Raw genomic sequence first — 23,444 nt, 5'->3', positions numbered from 1 at the left:
GGCAAGGGTCGGAAGGGAAAGAGACGAGGAGGAGGTTGAGGAATAAGAAAAAGTGACGGGCTGCTGGGATTGAGAGAGGAAGGAAGAACGAGGAGCCTAAGGTTTGAGCCGGAAGTTCAGGGTCCATTTTGGCTCTTTAGAGGACGTGAAGGAAGTGCCACAGAACTCCACCCTGCTGTGCCCATCTTCAAGTGGCATAAGGATCGGCTGTCCCCTGGGTCCCCTTTGGGATGTTGGGTCCTTTCACTTAGGCGAGTTAATAGTCTGACAGGCCATGGGGGCAGCCTGGCAGTGCTGTGTCAGCTGGCAGTGGTACAGGTTAGTTTTAAGAGGAAAATCGCCCAGGGCCTGGCTAACGGTGGAATCTTAGAAATGTCTGGTGGGCAGAGCGGGAGTGTGAGCAGGGAGGGAGCGGCATGGGAAGGGTCAGCAGCTGCTGCTATGACTTCCCTGGGGTCAGGCTGGGGGGAAGGTCCATGACTCAGCCTTTTGCTTTCAGATATGCCAAGTCCCGAACCACAGGGGACACCAGCTGGAGTCCCTGGATCTGCTCTGACCAAAGTTCCGTGGGGCAAGGGGAGGGGATGGGGTCCACTTCTGTTGAGGCGGAACTTCCCAAGCACGTGGGCAAGCAGAGAGCAGGAGGTACACGGAGGGAGGGCGGCCGGGACGGGGTGAACACGCCCAGCTCTAGAGATTCGGACCCAAATCTGGACCGAGACTCCTCCACACCAGTCCTCCTACCTCTTGTTTTCAAGAAACATTTTCCAGCTGGAAAACCTTAGAAGCTGGAAAAACAAGCATCCCAAGGGGAAAAGTATGAGGTGTTCTTAACTAAAGAAGCATAAAATAAAATAAAACACAAATGAAAGTGACAAATGGAGGAGGGAAGCCTGGAGGATTCACAGTTGGATTCTGTTTCTGCAACAGATTCCACGCCGCAACTAAAATAACATCGATCGGTTTGAAAGTAAGGTGTTTCGGGAGAGGCTCATCTCCTAAAACTGACATTAAGCAGATGTCTTGCTGAGCCCTCTTTTTGCCTCCTCCCAAAATGACTCAATCTGTGCTACCTTTCACTTCACCATCACTTTCCCTTGGCCATTCGGAGGCCTCTCTCATGAGGTCCGGAAGCTTTTGCCTGTTTGGCCGTAACTCACCAAGGGTCCACAGAGCAAGTCTAGCTTTAGAAAGAGGCCAGATTGACACCAAGTCACGCCAGGCGAACTTGGGGGCTCCAGGGGCTCCCAGATGGCCGCAGAACCAGAAGGTCAGCGCTGCACATCTTTTAAGTTGCACTGTCATTTCCAGTTCTGGATACTAAATATTGACAGCTTTCTCTCTGCTGTTGTCACTGCGATCAAGAAAAAGAAAATCCTTATGGAAAGAAAGATGCTGGACTTTGACGGAGCTGCTTTTGTGGGTGAAATCTCTCACACCAGGTCTGTGCCAGCCACGGCAAGTCGTTCAGACAATTATACACCCTGCTTAATGGTTGCTAATTACATCGTTACTGGGACTTGTCAAGAGAAAACAATGATTAAGACTATTTACAGGCCACGCACACACACAGATCCTTCCTTTTCCTTCCCAGGCGGGCCTTGCCGTGGCCTTTGTGGTGTCCATGGTAACCAAACAGGAAGCCCTACCTTTAGTAAAGGCAGTTGCCATAATAATTGGGAGCTATACATAGTGTTGGAGGTTGGGAGGAGGAGGGGAAAGGATCCTCCCTGGCTAGGAGTGACTCAGCGAGAAAAATCACATTTGCTAGGAAAACGCCACCGGGGTTCCTCACTGGGGCTGACCCCAGCGTGAGGCGACTGACTTGAATTTGGGTGAGGAACACTGACAGCGAACAGCGGAAGCCTCCCCATTCCCGTATAGAGAAAGTATATGTTTATGCGCCGGGTTTTGTACAAATGGGGAGATAAAAGGCTCGGGCTGTATTTTTCATATGGAAGGTGAAGGTGGGGGCCGGCTCCTTCCCGGTCCGTTTGTTCTTTTCACTTTGATCACACCTCAATCCATAGCGAACAGAACACTCCCTTCGGGGGAGCGCTGTAGATCCAGGCAGCCAAAGGGAGGCTGAAAGGCAAGCAGCCCCCCAGACCCCTAAAGAGAGGCAGGGGTGAGTGGGGCAGGGGTCTCGCATGTTCTGCTCGGCTGTGCCAGAGCAAAGCCAGGAGATGCGGAGTCCGGGATCCAGGGGTCCTTAGGGGGCCGCTTCTTGGATGGGGCACAGCTATGTGCTGAGAGGGAGAAAGGCTGGTCTTTTAAAATAACAGAGGCTCCCCGCGGGACTCAGCCACCTATTGGCCACCCCGCTCTGTGCTGGCCCTGGCTGAGAGCTGGTTCTGAGGCACAGAGCCCACACCCCGGGAGTGGCTCTAAGAAGGAAAGCTTTGGCCTTTGGTGGCATTTCATTCCTCTCTGGTAAGAAGCATCTTTGCCTGGTTTCCTCGTGACAGTTGGCACTGTGCCAGACAGACTCCTACCAACCGATGGGAGGTGTTTGTTCTAAAGCCTTGCACTTACCCATGATTTATCACCGCCCCAGCGCTAAGCTTTCTGTCATTAGCTGCTGTCTTAGGACCTGCCTGCTAATAGGAACCTGCCCTGGACTGGAGTCAGAAAGGAGGAGAGGGCCTGGCGCCTCCTGCTCGGTAGGCCACCGGCCCCAGGGCCTGCTCCGCTCCCATCAGCCTGAGTCTGACTGTCTGGTCCACCCGATCAGCCCCAGGAAGCCAATGAGGCAGAGGGGAGTGGGGAGTGGGGGCAGCCCCCAGTGCCGGTGAGGCGTTCACACAGACCCTGCAGGAAGAGCTGGGCCCTCCCTTTCCACTGCAGAAAGGGGTCACTGCCCTTCCAGAAACAGGGTCTTCATCCCTCCTGGGAGCAATGGGGGTGACAAGTGGACTCTGAGGGATCACTGCAAGCAAGGATGTTCACAAAGATGTGAGGGGCTGCAGAGGGGGGGGCCCTGGGGAGGGCCGCAGTCTCCAGCCACGGACATCCAGAGCCACGCCACAGACGGCCTGCCCACCTCTCCCCCTGCCACCTCCCCACCACCAGGCTCAGATGAGCTTTCCTCTCTCAGCCTCAGTCTCCTCCTCCGAAAAGAGGATCCAGCCGTGCTGTGACACTGCTCTAGGATTCCAGGACGAAGGCCAAAGAGCAGCAGCTGCCTGTCCTGGACCCCAAGTGCAACAAGGCCAAGGGAACGCTTCACCAACTGGCAACCGAGGGACACTGAGCACGCCACCCACACGGATCTCCGTGTGCCCACTTTTTGTTTTCAAATCACTTTCACATAAATCACTGCATTTGGTCCTCGCACAAACCGGTGGGGAGGGCAGAGCGGGCCATCCATCTCCACTTCACCCTGGAGGATGCTCAGGTCCGACAGGCAGAGTGCCTGGCCCAGGGTCCACAGCAAGCAGAAACTCAGACCCCATGTCCCTCCCGTACGCCACACCGTGATGGCCGCGTGACAGGCGAGAATGTGTGCTTCCTCTGCGCGTGTGTGTTGAGTGTGGGTAGCAGGGCACTGGGCAGGAGAGATACACCTTGAAAGGGTACGGTACCCCTGCTGGGCACCTGGGGATGGGATCACAGGATCACAGCCTCACCGAATGCCAGTGCTGCAAGGCACTTGGCGCTCAGAGCCCAGCCCCTCCATAGGCCGAGGTGGAAGCAGAAGACTGAAAAGGCAGGAGTGGGCCCAGGGCCGTGTGGCCAGCCCTGTCCAGGACACAGGTCCTGAAGGCCGACCAGCTGCTCTTTCCCTAGACCCTGCTTCTGTGAGTTCCAGCGAAACACGATCAGAAATGGTAGCAAGGTCAGTGGGACCAGGGAACGGGAAGGAGGACCGTAAACTGCAAGCCGCAGTACTCACTGGAGGTGAGCAACCTGGGCGGCTGCACAGCAGCGGGGCGGGCAGCAGAGCGCTGGGCCAGGACCAGCTCCACCCAGCCCATTTTGAGGGAGCTGTGAACAGACCATTAGCTGCCAGGAACCCATTCTTACCTTAGAAAAGTCAACTGAAAAATGAGAAACCGTTGCAGATTTCCCACCCGCCTTTTTATGTGTCGGGGACACGAATGCAGGTCTGTTAACTAACAGCTGTCCCCCATGCCGCGGCTGGGAAGGCCCCCCCTCCCGTGCTTGCAAGAAGGCATTCTGCTCTTCGCCACATTTTGGGGGTAGGGGGATGGGCAGAGGAGAGTACTCACCATGATGCCAGTGAGGAGACAGACACCTTTCCCACAGTATGTGTGGGGCACCATGTCTCCGTAACCAATGGAAAGGAATGTGATGGAGATGAGCCACATGGCGCCCAGAAAGTTACTAGTTACATCCTGCTGGTCATGGTACCTGCCAAGCGGAAGACGGGAGTTAGTCATGAATAGCCATTCCCGGAGTAAGGGCTGTGGGAGACCTAGAGAGAGGACGGAAATGAGATATTTTGCTGAGGAAGAGGCAGCAGTGACGGTGGCTCACCCAGGTGTCTTTAGGCCACTGACGGGGCTGCGACTGTGCCCACCAGGCCCCCCTGCAGCCCCCCACCCACCGCCCTGCCAGTCCTCTTGGCCTCCTGCCATGAGCTTGGTCCCAGAGGCAAAATGTTTTGTCGTGATTTGCACCTCATTGTAGACATCCTTTTGGTGTTGGTAAGATAGCTCTGGATGAAATCATGCAGTAATAAAATTCCAATTTTCCCTTCCAAGCCGACAGTCTAAATGTATGTGGATGTGATTAATCTGAAATCACAAGCTCCTGAACAGGGAAAATGTCAAAAAAAAAATTGCCAAGCATATTCAGCGATTTTCTCTAAGAAAGTTGATGCTTCTCAAAGACTGGCATCTCCCGGGGGTCTGGAGGGAGCTGCGTGGCTGGGGCTCTCAGGGAGCGGTCTCTAGAGGGGAGCTCCAGGGTGTCCACAGAGGCCTCCCTTTCTGAGTCAGGCAGGGACTTGTGGCTGCCCCACCTTGGGAGGAACCAACCAGAAACACGACCACCGTTCCCTCTGCCCCGATGCCTATTCCACCTCATCCCCTTCCTCCCTCCCTTCATCCATCACACCAAGACCTGCTGCATGCCAGGTTCTGTGCTAAGTACTGAAATACAGACATGAACACCACACAGCTCCTGCCCTCAGGGACTCAGCCCAGGGGAGGGGTTTGCTGAGGAGGCAGACATCTGCAGAGGGTATAATCAGGGGCCAGACAAGGTGCCCTGGGGATGGAGGCAGAGGGCAATGACCCTGACCCCCACACACGAGGGTCCATTGGAGATGGTGGGACCACAGAGGTGCCACAGAGGAGCAAGGCTTGCATTTTCCAGGCAGGCTGGGAGGAATGGGTGCTCTGGGCAGAGAACCCTAATGAAAGCCCAAGGCTTGACATGAAGTGCAGCAAGGGAGCCGGCTGCAGGCTGGGTGGCAGGGCTGGTGAAGGTGGGTCCTCTCTCCAACCCTTCTCTAACGGGATCGGCCTGAACAACACACAGGAGACTCTGCATTTTAGACTGCAGGGCTTCACTTCTTGATAAAATCTCCTCTTAGCCACTAGGAGGCCGCTAGATGGGAAGCTAAGACCAAGGGGCCCGGAGACCACATCGACTAGGTTGGACGGAGCAGAAAGCCATTTAGGAACCTTCATCCATGGACGTGAGTTTCCATCAGGACTTCCGTGAGTTAGTACACACAACGGGCCGGGGCAGGCCTAGCACACGGAGGCCCCCTGGGAGGATTCGCTGCCACCATCAGGGATCTCCACACCCCCCCAGTGTCTGTGCTCAGCCAGGGATAGGCAAATGCTGCTTTTCTTTCCCTTGCCGCGCTCAGTGAGGGGCAGGCTGCATGTGAAGGTGCATCTAGAGAGGGGCCTGGTAGGAGGCAGGAACTCAGCCAGTCAGAAACGAGGCAGGCCATTGGGTCAGGGGCACCCAGAGCACAGCATGGTGGGTACTGTGCATGTATTGAGCACCTACTGTGTGCCTGGCACTTTGTTAGCAAACACTCTAATTCTCACAATAGCCTTTTAAGTATTTCCCAGGTAAGCAACAGGAGGCACAGAGACACTGGGTGACTTGCCCAAGGACACACAGGAAGCATAGCCTATGCTCCTTTCACTGTCCCACCCAACATCAAACAGGCAAGAGCGACTGGCATGTGTCTTGGGAATAATGAGGAAGTTTCAGTGAGAGGAGAGCGCTTGGGTTCCAGTGGCAGGCGACCAGGGGACTTCAGAGACCAGGGGTCAGATTTAGGTAGGGCTGGAACTCTGGGATAAGAAGCTTGGATTTTGTCTCAGAGGTCTTAAAAGAGATTCTGGGTTCTTGGGCACAGGAACGACAAGGTGACACAGCTTGCCGGGAAGAATGGTCTGCGGGTGGCGAGCAGGGTATTTGAAGAGACAGGACACAGAGGTGGGGTGACCAGGCAAGAAACAGGTGTACAAAGCTGGGACAGAGATGCAGGCCACAGCCTTTCTCATCCACCCAAGCCCAGCCCTAGCAGATTCCCATGAGCACGGCAGTGGTGGGCTCTCCAGCCCCATTTGAGGTCTTGGCCAGCAACTGGGGACCAGGGGCGGGGGGAGGGGCACAGCATTACCCTTTTTGTAGCTATCTGCAACAAGGACATGAATGCCTGGTACTTTTTGGGGACATCTGAAGATACCGCCTCCCCAGTTCTGCTGATGAGATGGCCTTGCCTGCCCTCTCCATCTACACTTGCTCCCCAGGGGCGCTCTGTTACTACCCTGGGACCCCTGGCTGGCTGCCTGGGCCTCATGTCCCTGGGCTGGGCCTGCCTTTGCCCTCCTGGCTATCTTTGAGTAGCACAGGCTAGTGGCTCCCAAGTCTGATTCCCGGGATTGCGTCTACCCCTGACCGTGACCTGGGGCATCAGCCCCCTCCCAGTTCTGCTGTGGCCTTGGACAGGCAGCTGCCTCCTTGTCTTGCTCACTCTGCCCTGCTAGGCCCTCAGGCCAATGCAACCCCTCCCCTCCCAGCGGGCTGCTCTCTGGCTGGAGAGATGGTGGCAGACCGTGACTCTCAGGCCCTGTGCTGAGTCAGTGGTGAAAAAATCAGACTTCAGCTTCTCAAAAGCAGCAAGACTAAGTGACTGTGAGAGGGGAGACACAGAAGGAAGAAGGCGTAAAGGCAGCTCCATGCCACAAGCCAGCAACACGTAGATGTTGCAGAGTCACAGCCAGGGTCCTCAGTTCTTCCAAAAAATATTTCCTGGAAGATAAGTCTTGGGTTGAGGCAGTTTAGCAGTGAGGAGTTGAGCTGAGCCAGGGAGCTTGGGCTGGCTGGGCTGCATTTGCCTGGCTTGGAGCTGCAGCTCCAACGTTAGGTAGCTCCATGGCTGTGGGCAAGTGACGTACCCTCTCTGTCACTCAATTTCCTCATCTGCTGATGAGAGGATTAAGTAAAATAACCCACAAGCAATACCAGCACAGTGCCTGGCCCAAAGTAAGTGCTCACTAAACCTCAGCAATTATTGTTGCTGAGAGGGCGCAGGTGTTATCAGTCTGAGAAACAATAGACTGAAAAATACAGAGGCATGGATTTACTTGTGCAGTGGAGTGGTGAGGCATTCATGAGGATGTCTTGAAGTTTAGGCTGGAGAACTATTTGATACAGATCCAAAAGAAATCAGCTGTGGCCAGGCACGGTGGCTCACCCCTGTAATCCCAGCACTTTGGGAGGCTGAGGAGGGCAGATCATGAGGTCAAGAGATTGAGACCATCCAGGCCAACATGGTGAAACCCCGTCTCTACTAAAAAAATTCAAAAAATTAGCTGGATGTGGTGGTGCACACCCAGTTCTAGCTACTTGGGAGGCTGAGGCAGGAGAATTGCTTGAACCCAGGAGGCGGAGGTTGCAGTGAGCCGAAAATACACCACTGCAGTCAGGCCTGGCGCCTGGTGACAGAGTGAGACTCTGTCTCAAAAAAAAAAAAAAAAAAAATCAGCTGTAAGTTCTTGGACAGAGAAAAGACATGAGACACACTTGGTATCTGAAAATGATTCTTCTACATGCAAGACTGACTAAAGAGGTCAGGCCCCAGATAGGGAGAGCTGCTAGAAACCTTGCAGGCGTCCAAGGAGTGGCAATGGAGAGCCTTGAACACCGAACCATGAAGTTCGGATTTAATTTGCGGCCTGTCCTCTGCGTACATCACTGGTTTTGCTGTGCAGTTGGGTCTCCACAGTCTTCCTTTCCCTGCAAACCCTGAGGGTTAAACTGGTGCTCCCTGGCTGTTTCACTGCCCTCGGGATCATGGACCATCCTATTCATAATGTGGGAGGATGCGAAGGTAAAGAGGTTAGAGATCAGAATGGAATTACAGCTCAATTATGTTCTTGTGGGTTTCTTTTTTCTTTCACCACATAAACTCCAGTGGGTGCTAACTGTGTGTGCTAAGGAGAGGACATGAAGCTCTTGAGAATGCCTTTTGCCGTTTGTCAGCCTTCCGTGATCGTGCCTCTGGTGTGTGCTACAGAAGATGCTGAGATGAATTGGACATGCACCCTGTTCTCCAGTGGCTTGGAGCATCGTCATGGAGATAAGACATGCATGCAACTCACCAAGCAGGAAGTGATGAGCCAGAAGGCTGGGCTGGTGATTCAGGACTGTGGGAGTAGAGAGGAGGGAGAAAAGGTTTCTAAACCTATTCACAATTTTAGAGCAGTTTACACATGTCACAAATTTCACGTACTAATCTCATGCTATTTTTTGCAATAGAAAATTTGGGGGAGGGGGGATAGTTCCATATTCTTCTCTGAGGGCTGAGGAGGGAAAGACATAATTTTCTTTGAGCTTAAGGGTAGCTATTACAGTTACTGATTTATTTTTCAGGGTGTGGACTATGGATTTTTCCCCCCACTTTTTAACATTAAATAAGTGAGAGAAACAAAGACTATGACTTGGCAAAGACGGCAGGGACATATGTCTACTTTTGCTCCCTCAAATCCCTTCCAGCTCAAAGTCGTTAGTCCCCCACTTTTAAAAATAAACAGGCAACCAGGAATCCCCAGACAGCAAGAAGCCTCTAACACTAAAGACACAGATCAAACCAGTCAATTAAACAAAGAGAAGGAACTCCGGATCAAATACAGACCACTCACAGAGAAGAACTCTTGAAAGAAAAATCCTATAATTAACGTAAGAGAGATAAAATAAGATACTGGACCCACAAGACAAGAATGGAATACAATACGAAAAAAGTCTTCCTAGGGAGCTACAAGATAAATCGAGGAAGTCTCCCAAAAAGCAGAAAAAGACAAAGGATGAAAATGAAAAGAAAATATGATGATGGTGGTATATGCCTGTATTCCCCAGCTACTCGGAGGCTGAGGCAGGAGGATTGCCTGTGCCCTGGAGGTTGAGGCTGCAGTGAACTATAATCGTGCCCCTGCACTCCAACCTGGGGACAGAGCAAGACCCCTCATCATCTCTTAAAAAGAGAGAGAGAGATAAAATATGAAAAAAATTAGTGAATGATTCTCCCAATTCAAATAATAGAAGTTACGGAAAGAAACAACTCGAGGGGAAAAGAAGGAGAAAGAAGGAGAGAAGTAATTATTTTTAAAATTATTTTTTAAAAAGCTGGGTGTGGTGGCTCACACCTGTAATCCCAGCATTTTGGGAGGCTGGGGCAGGAGGATCACAAGGTCAGAGGTTTGTCACCAGCCTAACCAACACGGTGAAATCCCATTTTTACTAAAAAATACAAAACTTAGCCAGGTGTGGTGGCACGTGACTGTCATCCCAGCTACTGAGGAGGCTGAAGCATGAGAATCACTTGAATTTGCTAGGTGGAGGTTGCAGTGGCCTTAGACTGCGCCACTGCATTCCAGCCTGGGTGACAGAGCGAGACTCCGTCTCAGACAAACAAACAAACAAAATCCCCAGAACTTAAGGGCCTGAGTTGCTAGGTTAAAAACTCACTGTCCCGAGGATAGAGAGAGATCCAAGATGGCTGATCACTAGCAGCTCGGGATTGTAGCTCCCAGTGAAAGCGCAAAGAACGAGAGGACGCCATACCTTCACATGAATTCTTGTTGCGCAGGCACCAGGAGATTCCCAGCGGAGGAGCCCCACGGGTCGCCAGCGCGACTCTTGTGACCGGCGAGGCGGTTTTGCCGGCGCCTCGGAGCGTCGGTTCTTGGTGCAGAGTCAGAAAAGCACCATCAATCTTAACGCCGCTGATTTAGTCGGCACAGTGGGTTGCTCAGATTTCGGCGCTGAGAATCAATAAGTTGGACGTCCACTCAGAAACCCAATTACAAAGACGGTAATTATAAAGACCACATGGATAAATGTACAACGAAGGGAAGAAAACAGCCAAAAAAGGCTGAGAATACCCAAGAGCAGAACGCCTCTCCCTCAGCAGGGGATCCCAGTTCCTCGTCAGCAACGAAACAAGGCTTGATGGAGAACGAGTGTGTTCCAATTACAGAAGCAGGCTTCAAAACGTGGATAATAAGAAACTTCTGTGAATTAAAAGAACTTGTTCTAACACAATCCAGAGAAACTAAGAACTTTGAAAAAAGGTTTGACGAAATGTTAACAAGAATACACAATTTAGAGAGGAATATAAGTGAATTGATGGAGTTGAAAAACACAATACAAGAACTACGTGAAGTATGCACAAGTTTTAACAGCCAAATTGATCAAGCAGAAGAAAGGATATCAGAGGTCGAAGACCAACTCAATGAAATAAAACAAGAAGACAAGATTAGAGAAAAAAGGATAAAAAGGAACGAGCAAAGTCTCCAAGAAATATGGGACTATGTGAAAAGACCTAATCTACGCTTGATAGGTGTACCTGAATGTGACGAAGAGAATGAATTCAAGCTGGAAAATACGCTTCAGGATATTATTCAGGAAAATTTTCCCAACCTAGTAAGGCAAGATAATATTCAACTCCAGGTAATACAGAGAACACCACAAAGATATTCCTCAAGAAGAGCAACCCCAAGGCACATAATCGTCAGATTTACCCGGGTTGAAATGAAGGAGAAAATACTAAGGGCAGCCAAAGAGAAAGGTCAGGTTACCCACAAAGGGAAGCCTATCAGACTCGCAGCAGATCTCTCAGCAGAAACCCTACAAGCCAGAAGAGAGTGGGGACCAATATTCAACATCCTTAAAGAAAAGAACTTTCAACCCAGAATTTCACATCCAGCCAAGCTAAGCTTCATAAGTGAAGGAAAAGTAAAGTTTTTTGTGAACAAGCAAGCACTCAGAGATTTCATCACCACCAGGCCTGCTTTACAAGAGCTTCTGAAAGAACCACTACACATAGAAAGGAATAAACAGTATCAGCCTTTCTAAACTCACATATATCATTGTTAATTCTAAATTTAAATTGACTAAATCCCCCAATCCAAAGACAGACAGACAATTTAGATAAAAAACTAAAACCCATCAGTATGCTGCAGCCAGACCCATCTCACATTCAAGGATACACAAAGACTCAAAACAAGGGATGGAGAAAGATTTACCAACCAAACAGAGAGCTGAAGTAAATAAATAAAAAGCAGAAGTTACAATTTTTGCCTCTGATAAAATAGTTGTTAAAGCAACAAAGATCAAAAGAAGCAAAGAAGGACATTATATAATAAAAGGATCAATGCAACAACAAGAAGAGCTAAAGATCCTAAATATGTACGCACCCAATACAGGAATACCCAGACATATAAGACTAATAAAGAGACTTAGACTCCCACACAATAATAGTCGGAGACTTCAATATTAATATTGGACAGATCAATGAGACAGAAAATTAACAACGATATCCAGGACTTGAACTCAGATCTGGAACAAGTAATTAACATTTATAGAACTCTCCACTTTAAACATACAAAATATACACTCTTATCAGTACCACATCATATCAACTTAGAAGTTTAAATGAAATGTTGGTTGGCTCCTTGTTTGTTGCTCTCTTCCCTCATTTTCTTTCATGTCTCCATTATTAAGGACAATTACAGGCATACCCATATTTAGATTGCATTCTAGCCCGGGCAATAAAGCAATACCCCCATCCTCTCTCCCTCTTCCTCTTTCTCTTTCTTCCTCTTCTTTATTCTTTTTATTATTCTTTTTTTCTTTCTCAAAAAAAAAAAAATAATAATAATCCCACTAACGGTTAAGGATTCTAAAAGCCTATTTGGAAGTTTCCGTCTTTAGCAAAAAAAACAAAAACAAAACAAAACAAAAAAACTCACTGTCCCCAGCACAGTGAATGAAAGCAGACGCACACCAAGCCACATTATTGTGAAATTTCAGAACGCCGGGGGAAAGGAGACAATCCTACAGAAGTTTAGGAGTTTTGGGGGCGGGCATAAAAGAGATCAAATACAAAGAACCAGAAATTACAATGGCTTTAGACTTTTTGACCGCAACACTGGAAGCTAGAAGGCCATGGAATAAAGCCTTCAAAATTCTGGAGGAAAATGATTTCCAAATCGGAATTCCAAACCAAAGACCAGAAATCTGAATCAGCCAAAGTATTAGTTCAGTCTGAGAGTGGAATAAAGACATTTTCAGGTAAGCAAGGCTGCTACTGGGCTGCCTGCCCTATGCCCTCTCTCAGGAAGCCACAGGAGGTGTGCTTCGGCAGAACAAAGAAGCGAACCAAGGAGGAAGGCAGCGAGCTCAGGCTGATGGTCCAGGGAGACCCTTGTAGGACAGGTGCACGCCAGGCGAGGACGGCCCGTCCAGGCTGGAGCAGGTCAAGAGGCTCTGGGAGACGTTTCCAACAAGATGAATTTGATAGAAAACCTAATGTGCCTGGACATCCTGAAAAGAGCTTCAGACAATGGCCAGAGTTTGCACTTGAATGACAAATACGTAGAAAACTAAGCAATCGAACCAACACGATCATTTTCAACTCCAGGAAAAATGTCAAGTTCTGCAGGAAAGGAAAAGTTACCATATTTTACTACATGGCTCAACTATGAATAGAGTCAGATTAGTGTTGACTCAGTAATGTAAACACTGATTACTGCTTTAACCAAAATGATGATGTAATTATAAAGGAGGATGAAGGGACAGGAAGAGTTGGAGAGAAGGAAAGAGAGTTAAATTTTCATCTCCCAGGGTGGGAAGGGAACAGACCAAAGCATCCAAAGGTAGCAATACACACATATTACTTACAGACATGGAGGGAAATACTAAAATTAATTAGCAAAAGGAGGTAAATGTAGCTGCCTCTGGAGAAGGCTCAATGGGAAGAGCTGGTGGAAGACAGCAAATACCACAGAAGTATGGACTCTACAGTATATGCACCTGGAACTTTGATCATATCCACAGGAAACCAAACCAAAGAGAAAAAAACAGAACTACATACAACATTAAATGACATCAAGAAACACAAAGAGAAAAGGTTGGATGCAGAAGCTCACACTTGTAATCCCAGCACTTTGGGAGGCCGAGGCACGGGGATCACCTGAGGTCAGGAGTTCGAGACCAGCCTGGCCAACATGGTGAAATCCCGTCTTTACTAAAAATACAAAAATTAGCTGAGCCTTGGGATGCTAAGGCAAGAGAATCCCTTGAACCTGAGAGGCGGAGGTTGCAGTGAGCCGAGATCGTGCCACTGCACTTGAGCCTGGGCGATACAGCAAGACTCTGTCTCAAAAAAAAAAAAAAAAAAAGAAAGAAAGAAAGAAAGAAAAAGAAAATGCAAGAAACACCAAGAATTCACCATCCAACTCCAACCTGTGGAATCTCCTTGTGTGTTCTTCCCATTCTCAGCACCCCCCACCCCAAGACAATCATTATCCTGAGTGTCATGTTTATAATTTCCTCATTCTGCTTCATCGTGCTTCCACATAGCTATGATTACCTAAGCAATATGTAATTTCATTTGTCGTATTTCTGACCTTCATAAAGATGAAATCATACCACAGATATGGTAGGAAGCTTCTCAAATGACCCTGATATTCCCCCTCCTCCTGAGGTCTTCACACACTTTTGCAATCCTTTCGAATGTGGGCTGGACCCAGCAACTGGTTTCTAACACAGAATATGGCAGAAGTGATAGACGTTCACTTCTGAAGTTGGGTTATGGTAAGATTGTGGCTTCCGTCTTGGGTGATCTCTCACTAGTTCCCTTTTGGATCGCTCTCCCTGGGAGAAGCCACTGGCCATGTTGGGAGGCAGGCCCATGGAGCGTCACATGGCAAGGGACGCAGCCTGCCAACCACCACATGACTAGCTTAGGAGCGGATGTTCTGTAAACCAGGCCTTGAGATAAGACCATAGCCTTGGCTGACAGCCTAACAATCTCATGAGAGCCCCTGAGCCAGAGGTAGCCATTTAAGTTGCACCTGAATTCCTGACCCACAGCAACCATGAGATAGTAAATATCCATTGTTATTAGCTGCTACATTTTGGAGCAAGTTGTTACGCAGCAACAGATAACTAACAAAGTAAATTCTTCTATGAATGGCTTTTCCATTCAACTTATATATTGACATATGTGGCTATAGTGTATTTTCATTACTGTATTGTATTTCATCATATGAATATGCTGTGATTTATTTATTCATTCACCTATTGATGGACATTGGGATCGCTTACAGGTTTTTTTCTCTAATGAGCAATGCTGCTACAAACATTATTATTATTATTGAGATGGAGTTTCGCTCTTGTTACCCGAGGTAGAGTGCAATGGCGCGATCTCAGCTCACTGCAACCTCTGCCTCCAAGTTTCAAGTGATTCTCCTGCCTCAGCCTCCCAAGTAGATGGGATTACAGGTATGCATCACCACGTCCAGCTAATTTTATATTTTTGATAGAGATGGGCTTTCTCCATGTTGGTCGAGCTGCTCTCAAACTCCCAACCTTAAGTGATCCACCCACCTCAGCCTCTCAAAGCATGGGGATTAGAGACGTGAGCCACTGCACCCAGCCTCAAACATTATTCTTTATTTACTTATTATTATTATATGTTTAGAGACACGGTCTTGCTCTGTTGCCCAGGCTGGACTGCAGTGGTACAATCATAGCTCACTGTAGCCTGGAGCTTCTCGGCACAAGAGATTCTCCTGCCTTGACCTCCCAATGTTGGGATTACAGGCATGAGCCACCTCACCCAGCCCAAACATTCTTAATCATAGCTCCTGGTACACTGCGTAAGAGTTTCTCTAGACACACACCTAAGAATGGATTTGCTGGTTTGTCGAATGTGTACATCTTTCACTTCATTAGAAAATGCTAAATTGTTTTCTAAGATGGTAGTGCCAATCAGGCTCCCACCAGAGGTGGACGAGAGTCCCTGTTGTTCTGTATCCTCACTAACACTTGCCACCACCTGTCTTTAGTCTTTGCTAAACTAGTGCGTGAATTGGGATCTCACCAAGACCTGACTTTACATTTCCATGATAAAAGCTTAAGTAGCCTTTCATATGATATTTTGTCATTCACATTTTCTCTTCTGTGGAGTGTCATTCATGACTTCTGGCCACTTTTCTCTCAGCTTGTTTTTGTCTTGTTCTCACTGAGTCTAAAAGTTCTTTACATATTCTAGATAACAGCAATTTTGTCAGTTTGTGTGTTGCAAATATCTTCTTTCAGTGTATGCCTTGTCTTTTTATTGTCTCTACAGTATTTTTGATGAATAGAAGTTGTAAATTTTACTGTAGTTGACTTTATCAGCCTTTAATTTATAATTAATCGTTATTTGGTTTTTGCAGAAATTACTCCTTCCCTGAGATTGTAACACTTTTGACATGTTTCAACATGTTGCCCTTCTAAGTCTTTAATTTGCCTGGAATTGATTTTGCATATGGAGTGGAGCAGGGCTACAACTCCATTTTTTCCATATGTGTAATTGTCTTGGTTTCACTTACTGTGCGGTCCGTGCCTTCCCCCACTAGCTTTCAATGCTTCCCGTCTCATGGATTATATGTGGAAGTGGTACTATTTCTTGGTTCTATATTCTGTTCCATTGGTCTATTTGTCTAACCCTGAAGCTATATTACAGTATTCTCTGTAGCCTTTCCTTGGCACCTTCTTAGGGTCTAGCACATAATAGGTGCTCAGTAAAATGCTTGTGGACTGAATAAAGCCTGCATGCTGCTTTTCCTGTCCCCCTACAAAAGTGAGGCTTGCTTCAGTAATTCAGTGAATCATGTTAAAATGACTTCAGCTGTTCTCTTCGGCAGATTAAACCTTTGTCAAAGTGGCTGCCAAATTCCTTGGGCTTGGAGTCAGTTCTCACTATTATTAAGAACTCAGCTTCTTATTAATAACTTCTTCCTTCTTCTCCAAAAGAGTTTGAACATTTTTTAAAACGAATTTTGTAAAACAAAAACAAAAACTTTTTTTTCACATGGCTCTACATGATATGAGGGCTCTAGCCATTTGTCCTGGGTCTGATTTGTTTGTTGGACATTTACAGGCATTGAGCCAGCCCCTCTGCAGAGCTCCAGCCAAACGGATTGCTTTGGGCTTGCCTTCCCGTCGGTCTTCAGGGTCACACCTGCCCGCTGAGCGGGTGAACCTGGTGCTTGCGAATTTCTCCAATGAAGGAGCCGACGGCGCGTACCTGGCTTGGCCCCCTGGCGGTCTCTGCCCGCACCGGTCCCTCTCTCCTCGGAACACTGCCCTCCTCGGGCGTGTGCAGCGACTTGCTGGCCTGCTGTCCTCCCACTTCGACGGTGCCTTCTCGGCTCCCTGCGCTGGCCGCGGCTTCAGGGTTGCCGTGCTCCAAGCTTGCCTTGTACACAGGGCTCTCTTGCCCCTGTCACCCCTGCTCTGTCCTCCCTGATGCCTTCAAACTGGCCCTTCAGGACCCACGCAGCCAACCCCAGCTCTTTGCCTGCTGCGTCCCCACACCACGTGGCATCGGCTCTGTCCGCCTGCTGCCCGCAAACCAGCTTGTGGAGAGGCCGCCTGGCCGGCTGGGGCTGCAGCCAAACCCACAGGTTCCAGGGTCAGAATGCCTGTGTTTGAATCCCCGTTTTGCACCCTAATGTCTGCATGAACTTATCCTCAGTCTTCCCACCTGTAAAAGAGGATAATACTTGTACCACCTCACGGAGCCACCGTGAGGGTTAAAGGGGCTGACATATCTAAAATGATCAGGACACGGCGTTACACAGGTGCACTAAAAAAGTGCTATTTTCATCTGGTGTGTCTACGGTTAGCCTTGGCATAACAGAAAGAACACAAGATCTGGAGCCCAGAGACTGCCTTTCATGCCAAACGGCTCTGTGACCTTGAGCAGATCACTCCACAGACTCAGGGCTTGCTGCCGCCCTGCCTGCCTCAAGAGGCCGCGGTGAGGACCGAATGTGCACGGGCGCCGTCAGCCTTCAGCGAGTGATACAGATAGAGGCATGTCACGGCCTCTCCAGGAGCCTCCCACCGGGACTTCATCCTGGTGACAAAGGCAGCTGTATGGATGTGGAGAAAGAACGGGCAGCAGATGCTGCCGTGCAGGAAGAGAAACTCCTCCCAGCTTCTCCTTTTACTCTTCGCTGTTTTTCTGGGTGGCCGTAGCCCCTTCTTTTCATATGGTGACTTGCACCTTAAACCCCTTATCTCCATCAAATTCTGTCAGCTCTTTCAAAAAATCTCCAGAATCAGAGCGCCTGCCATCCCCAGTTTGCAGCCACCCCGGTCCAGCCCCGCCCTCTCACCTGGTCCTTCCCCGCCCTCTCACCCGGACCAGCCCCGCCCTCTCACCCGGACCAGCCCCGCCCTCTCACCTGGATCAGCCCCGCCCTCTCACCTGGGCCACTGCAGTAGTCACCTGACTGGCATCCCTGCTTCTGCCTGGGCAAACCTTCCCCGAGTCTAGTCCTGTTACAGCAGCCAGAGAGGCCCTCTTAAAAATGTAAGACAAAAGTTCCTGAATCCTTTAGAAAAAAAAGCCTGGGGGCCTCTCTGAGACCATCTCGCCTTCGCCCATCGGCCCTGCCACCTGGGATTTGTGCAGCTCCTTCACCCAGCCAGTTTTACTCCTGCCTTAGAGCCCCTCACCTGCTGTTCCTTCCAGAGATGGCCCCGACTTACACCGGTTCCATTTTACAATGGTGCAAAACAATACGCAGTTGGTGGAAAGTGTACTTCAAATTCTGAATGTTGGTCTTTTCCCAGACTAGGGATCTGTGATGCAATTCTCCCTCCTGATGCTGAGCAGCTCGCAGTTCACCAGGTGATGACGAGTCCTCTACAAGGTCCTCTGCAGGGCACTATGCTGCCAGGTAATTTTGCTTAGTGGCAGGCTGATGCAAGCGTTCCCGGCACGTTTAAGGTAGGCTGGGCTAAGCTATGATGTTCAGTAGGTTACGTACGTTCAGTGCATTTTCAACTTATGATCTTTTGAACTTACCGTGGGTTTATTAGGAAGTAACCCCATCCTAAGTCAAGGGGCGTCTGTACTTAGAAGACTCTCATCCCAGGTAATTTCAGGCCTTGGCGCAAATGTCAGCTCCTCAGTAAGGTATTCCCTGCCCACCCTGTCTCCAAGTGCACTGCTGCCCCACACCCATCACTCCAGCTTCTCCTGAGTCATTCTTCTCCACAGTGCGTATCACCCCTTGACATAATAGATATGGAGGCCGGGAGCAGTGGTTCACAACTGTAATCCCAGCACTTTGGGAGGCCGAGTCAGGTGGATCACCTGAGGTTGGGGGTTTGAAACCAGCCTGACCAACATGGAGAAACACCGTCTCTACTAAAAATGCAAAATTAGCTGGGCATGGTGGTGTATGCCTGTAACCCCAGCTACACAGGAGGCTGAAGCAGGAGAATCACTTGAACTCGGGAGGTAGATGTCGCGGTGAGCCAAGATCGCGCCATTGCACTCCAGCCTGGGTAACAAGAGTAAAACTTTGTCTCATTAAAAAAAAAAAATCATATGTGCCTATTTTTGTATTTATTGACTGTCAAACCCTATTAAAATACAAGCTTCGTGAAGGAAAGGGGTTTTTCTGTTTTGTTTACTGCTGTATCCCTAGTGCTCAATATTTGTCCAATGAATGAATTAATGAGTGGCCCCACGTCATCATTCTCACAGCCAATGGGACAAAACCAGCAGGATCGGAGCTGTTACCTGATTTGACGGTGAAGCAATGCGAAGTTCCAGTGAGTAACTGAGCTAACTTCTCACAGCAAGCAAGCAAAGACCGGGATTGAAACCGTATTTTTTCGGCTACTAAAAATGGCAGTTGCAGTGAGCTGGGCACTGGGTGGGGCGTGGAGGCAGCACCTGGGCAGGGACCGTCCTAGCTTGGCAAAGTACCCACTCAACCACTGCCAGTAGGTGATGGCTGGGAGGCTGTGTGACCAGCACTGGAAGCTATTAGAAGCCTGAATTAGAAGCTATTATGAAAGGAAAGAGATTTTCATGGAGTCCTGGGTTTTATTCCCATTCCCAGCTCTGCCTTTGTCCAGATCCCCAATATAATCAACTTCTAATTATCAAGTGCCCTCAGCATGCTAGGGCATGTGATTCCAGCTTTATGGAGAAAATTGGGTGAAATCACTATTTCTTAAGGGTATGATGAGTCTCAGTTTAGGAGCATTTCAGAAATGCTTGAGGCATGTGAAAGAATCCCATTGAAATTCAAAGGTAGCTGAGGAATAAATGGCGTGGGGTGACTTCTGGGCTATTACTGCTTATGCCAGCGGGTGAATTCACATCAAGACAAAAAAATAGTTTGTTCTTTTCTCAAAATCAGTTTCCCTTATAAACATCTTAAATTGTAAAACAAACGGCTTTGAGGACTCAGGGCTGACCATAAGCCTGGCAAACCACACGCCCAGGACACCATATGCATATAAAGTCAGCCCTCCGTCCATTTCACCTCTGTGTCCTATTTTTCAAGAGTTGGCTTTGAATTTAGGAAAATAAGGACGTTTTCCTCTACCAGGTAATTCAAGGTAACAGCCCTGGATCTTTCCAAGGCAAATCTAAATCTAGTCTTTTATTTCCAGCCCTAAGAACTAACAGCATGGTGCAAGGCCTCCAGTTATTTTTAAAAGGAGACAAACCAGCTCCACCAGAGCACGATGGCTCCAACAAACAAATGTGACTCGCTGCTAAACAAACATCACTCATTCTTGCTCTGCGAACACCCAGGTTTGGGGGGGGGGGAGTGGCTTTTTCTCACAGAGGTGGTGGCATCTCTGTCTCCATTAGCGGTTTTCTGTAGAGGCTTCTGAGCAACTCTGGAAGAGGTGGGACAGCTGGCTGGTGTCACACAGCTGGATGCAACCTCTGCAGCCTGGAGGGCGGGGGAAGCTTCAGCACCAGCACCGGCCAACATTTTCTTGGAGCGTGTTTCTCTTCTCGGGTCTCTCAGTCTTGCTCAACTTCTCCACCTTGGAAATGGATCTTACCGTTTGACGGACGCCAGCTGCCATTCCTTCCACAGTCCACTTTCTTCGTAAAGGGGAGCGCTGTCAACCTCTTTGGATGGATATTAAATTAAAAACCAGATGGCTCATCTGGCAAATCCTTCTGAGGCAGTTTCTCAATTTGCAATGTTTTCCTTCTTCTTATTAAAAAATATTTCCATGTTTCCTGATTTGGAAATGTTTAATAAAATGTATGAAAATGGAGAAAAACAATATGCTTGGAAGAAGCACTGTTCCCATGGGAAGCTTGTCTTCCTTGGTGTTTGGAGGTGGCGTGGCAGAGAGGGCCGGTGCGCAGAGGCCAACAGATGGGGTTTGGATCCCAGCCCTGCCACCTGTTAGGTGTGTGGCCTAGGGAAGGCGCTTACCCCTCTGTGTCTCGGGCTTCACTTCTGTAAAATGAAGCAGTAAAACCCCTCATGGGACCATGTGGATGATTACATGAGATAACAAATATAAAACTCTGCACAGCACCTGGCACGCATGTTGGACTTAGCAAATGCGTTCTTTTGGTCAGCCATGGGAACGTGTGCCCTCCCGTGTGCCTGGCTTGGTGTCTAGCTGGGAACTCTGAGTTCTAGGAAGGAGGCAGACACCAAGCAACACCAAGGCAAAAAAGGGCCGAGTTACAATGGAGACAAGTGACGCCAAGGTGAGGCCTGGGGCCACTGCGCAGGGACACAGAGTCATGCCACAGGAGGGGTGTCGGTGCTGCGGGAGGGGCGGCAGGCTCAGGAGAAGGCTGCGGTGAGCTGGAGGGAGAGGCAGGGCAGGGAGAGAACTCTGAGGGTCTTCTCAAAGTTGCCAGAGCTGGGCTTTCATAAGCAGAACCCGTGAACTTGCGGGCACAGCTGGCTTGCAGTGTTACCCTGCACCCCAAACCCCTCTGTCTTCTTCCTCCTCCACCTCCGTTTTCCTGCCTTTACCTCTCTCTGTTCCTTCTGTTTCTCTCTCGTCCTCTCTTCTCTCCTTTGAAGCACTGTCTCCACCTCCCTCTGGTCTCTGCTCTCTTGTTTTCCCTTTCACTCTTTCCCTGTCTCTCCCACCCTCCCCTGTGAGGACCCACCACGGAAGCTCCGCCCTAGAGGGAAAGGGTTTCTGCCTCTAAGGGGCTGGCCCTCCCTCGGGGACACCAGTCTTTGTTTGCTGCAGGTTGATTTTGCTTATTCAGCAAACTTGCATTTTGCACCCACTGGGTGGCCAGATACAGATGGCAACAAATGCCACTAGGCAGAATCGTGTGCTGCGAAGCGGGGAGGGCAGCATCGGGGGCAGGTGCATGGGTCTGCCCCGAGTGGGCCATCTCTGGAGGGATGGTGGGTAAACTAAGCCCAACAGATCCCCAACTCTGTCATTACCTGCGCTCTCCCTGATGCTCAGGTCCCCTGTAACCCCGGCCCTCTCCCTCTGCACCTCCTACTTGTGAGCGATCCTGCCAGCTATACATCCAGCCACGCTAAGACACCAGGCACTGTTCCTGAGCTTCCACCCCATCACTCCACATCCAGTGAGTCAGTCCTGTGGATGCTGGCTCCTCCCGCTCTCTCAAAACTGCTCTTGCTCTCCATGGCAGCCACCACTGCCCCGGGGGTGGGCAGGGAGACAGCATCCTGTCACAGTTCTGTTACTACAGCAGTCTCCCCAACTGGTCTCCCATCTTCCCCTCGAATCCCCCCCTTCCACACTACAGCCAGGGAAATCATTCCCAAACTCCAGACCCCCCCCTGCTCCCAATCCACCAGTGACTCCCCTGGCCTAGGTGTGGGGAGGGGAGAGGGGATATTCTCAGCCTCTGCGCGGCGACACGCTGGGGTAGAGACAAACAATCTCTCTGAGACTAAAGTAGTTGAAGGATTGACATTTGTGAACAATTTATTTTTTTGTTATGGCAGTTTCAAGGCTAGGCTGTGATAAAATCACACACTCTCTCTCTCGTACTCTGATTTGCTTTCTTTAGTGGAAAGGAAGGGCTGGGGCTCCAGCTAGCCTGATGGAAATGATTTATAACCTGGGGCGCACCCACAGCAGAAGTCGGGTGTCCGAATACCATCTCTCCTGCGTCGCTGGAATCAAAGAAACAAGTCCATAAATAAGGTTGGTTGGAAACTGTTGGCTGATAGAGGAGTAATTCCAAAATCCTTAGGCTGGTGGAAAAGGGCCCTGCCTGCTGCTTTGAGTGCACTGCGGCATCTTACTGATTGATGCTCGGCAAGCAACGGCTTATTCTCTCCTCCAATCCATGCTCCCCACCTCCGAGCTTCGAGCTTCGCTCATGCTAGTCCCGCTGCCCAGAGGCCCCTTAGGCTGAGGAAATCACCTCCTCCGGAAAGCCATCCTGGATCAGGTGCCCTCTGCGGAGCCCCTTCTTCCCCATCCTCCCTCCCTTCCCGCCAGGGACTCCTGGCCATCTCCACCCCAGCACCAGCCTCCACTGGTCGGTCAGTGGGTCTGTCGGCAGGTGCTGGGAAAGCTGGGCAGAGCTGCTGGAGGAAGCTGTGAATGAACAAGGGCTTGGGGGAAAGTGACGTTGAAACCTGGTCTCATCTCGCTCCCTGCTGTGGGCCTCTGCTTTCGGTTTAAAGCCATTCCGGGTCTCTGCTTTCTCTCACAGCTGCTGTCTGTCTGTGGTTTTCATTCAGCTCCACCCGCCCTGGGCCCTCAGTCTGCCGCCCGCGCCTGCAAGCCTTCTCTCTCCTGGTTGAGCTTTTTCCCGACATCTGCCATCAGTCACAGAGCGTGACTCGGAAGCAAAGGGGCTTCACAGTTCTTTGTTTTTTACATACAGAGAGAAGAACAACAGTAGTTGGGATTCTTGCAAAATACTTCCTCAAAGATCTTAGAGATGATCTGCTTCTCACTACACTTTATGTCTGGGGCTATCTCTGCGAGGTAGGTAGGACTGGATACTAATCTTATTTTAAGAGATAACAATAATCACTATCATTTCTCAAGTGCCGATCACATGCCACGGGGCCAAAGCTTTATGTGCATTTACTTATTTTAATCCTCAAAAAACAAGATTCGTAACTGTCACTTTTTCTTGTGTC

General features: G+C 49.5%; 1 protein-coding gene across 2 annotated transcripts in view; it reads right to left on the bottom strand.

Moving 5' to 3' along the window:
* The window catches only part of KCNN3 (potassium calcium-activated channel subfamily N member 3), a 182,828-nt gene that overhangs the window by 30,496 nt on the left and 128,888 nt on the right, over window positions 1-23,444 (bottom strand). For both annotated transcript variants that reach the window (XM_010348370.3, XM_039459988.2), the window contains exon 4: window positions 4,233-4,374. In XM_010348370.3, coding sequence (XP_010346672.2) covers window positions 4,233-4,374 — 142 coding nt within the window. The remainder of the gene's footprint in view (window positions 1-4,232; window positions 4,375-23,444) is intronic.

The sequence above is a fragment of the Saimiri boliviensis genome, chromosome 19 (assembly GCF_048565385.1).
Source record: "Saimiri boliviensis isolate mSaiBol1 chromosome 19, mSaiBol1.pri, whole genome shotgun sequence".
NCBI lineage: Eukaryota > Metazoa > Chordata > Mammalia > Primates > Cebidae > Saimiri > Saimiri boliviensis.
The sequence above is the reverse complement of the archived record's forward strand: the minus strand, read 5'-3'. Positions and strand labels throughout refer to the sequence as shown.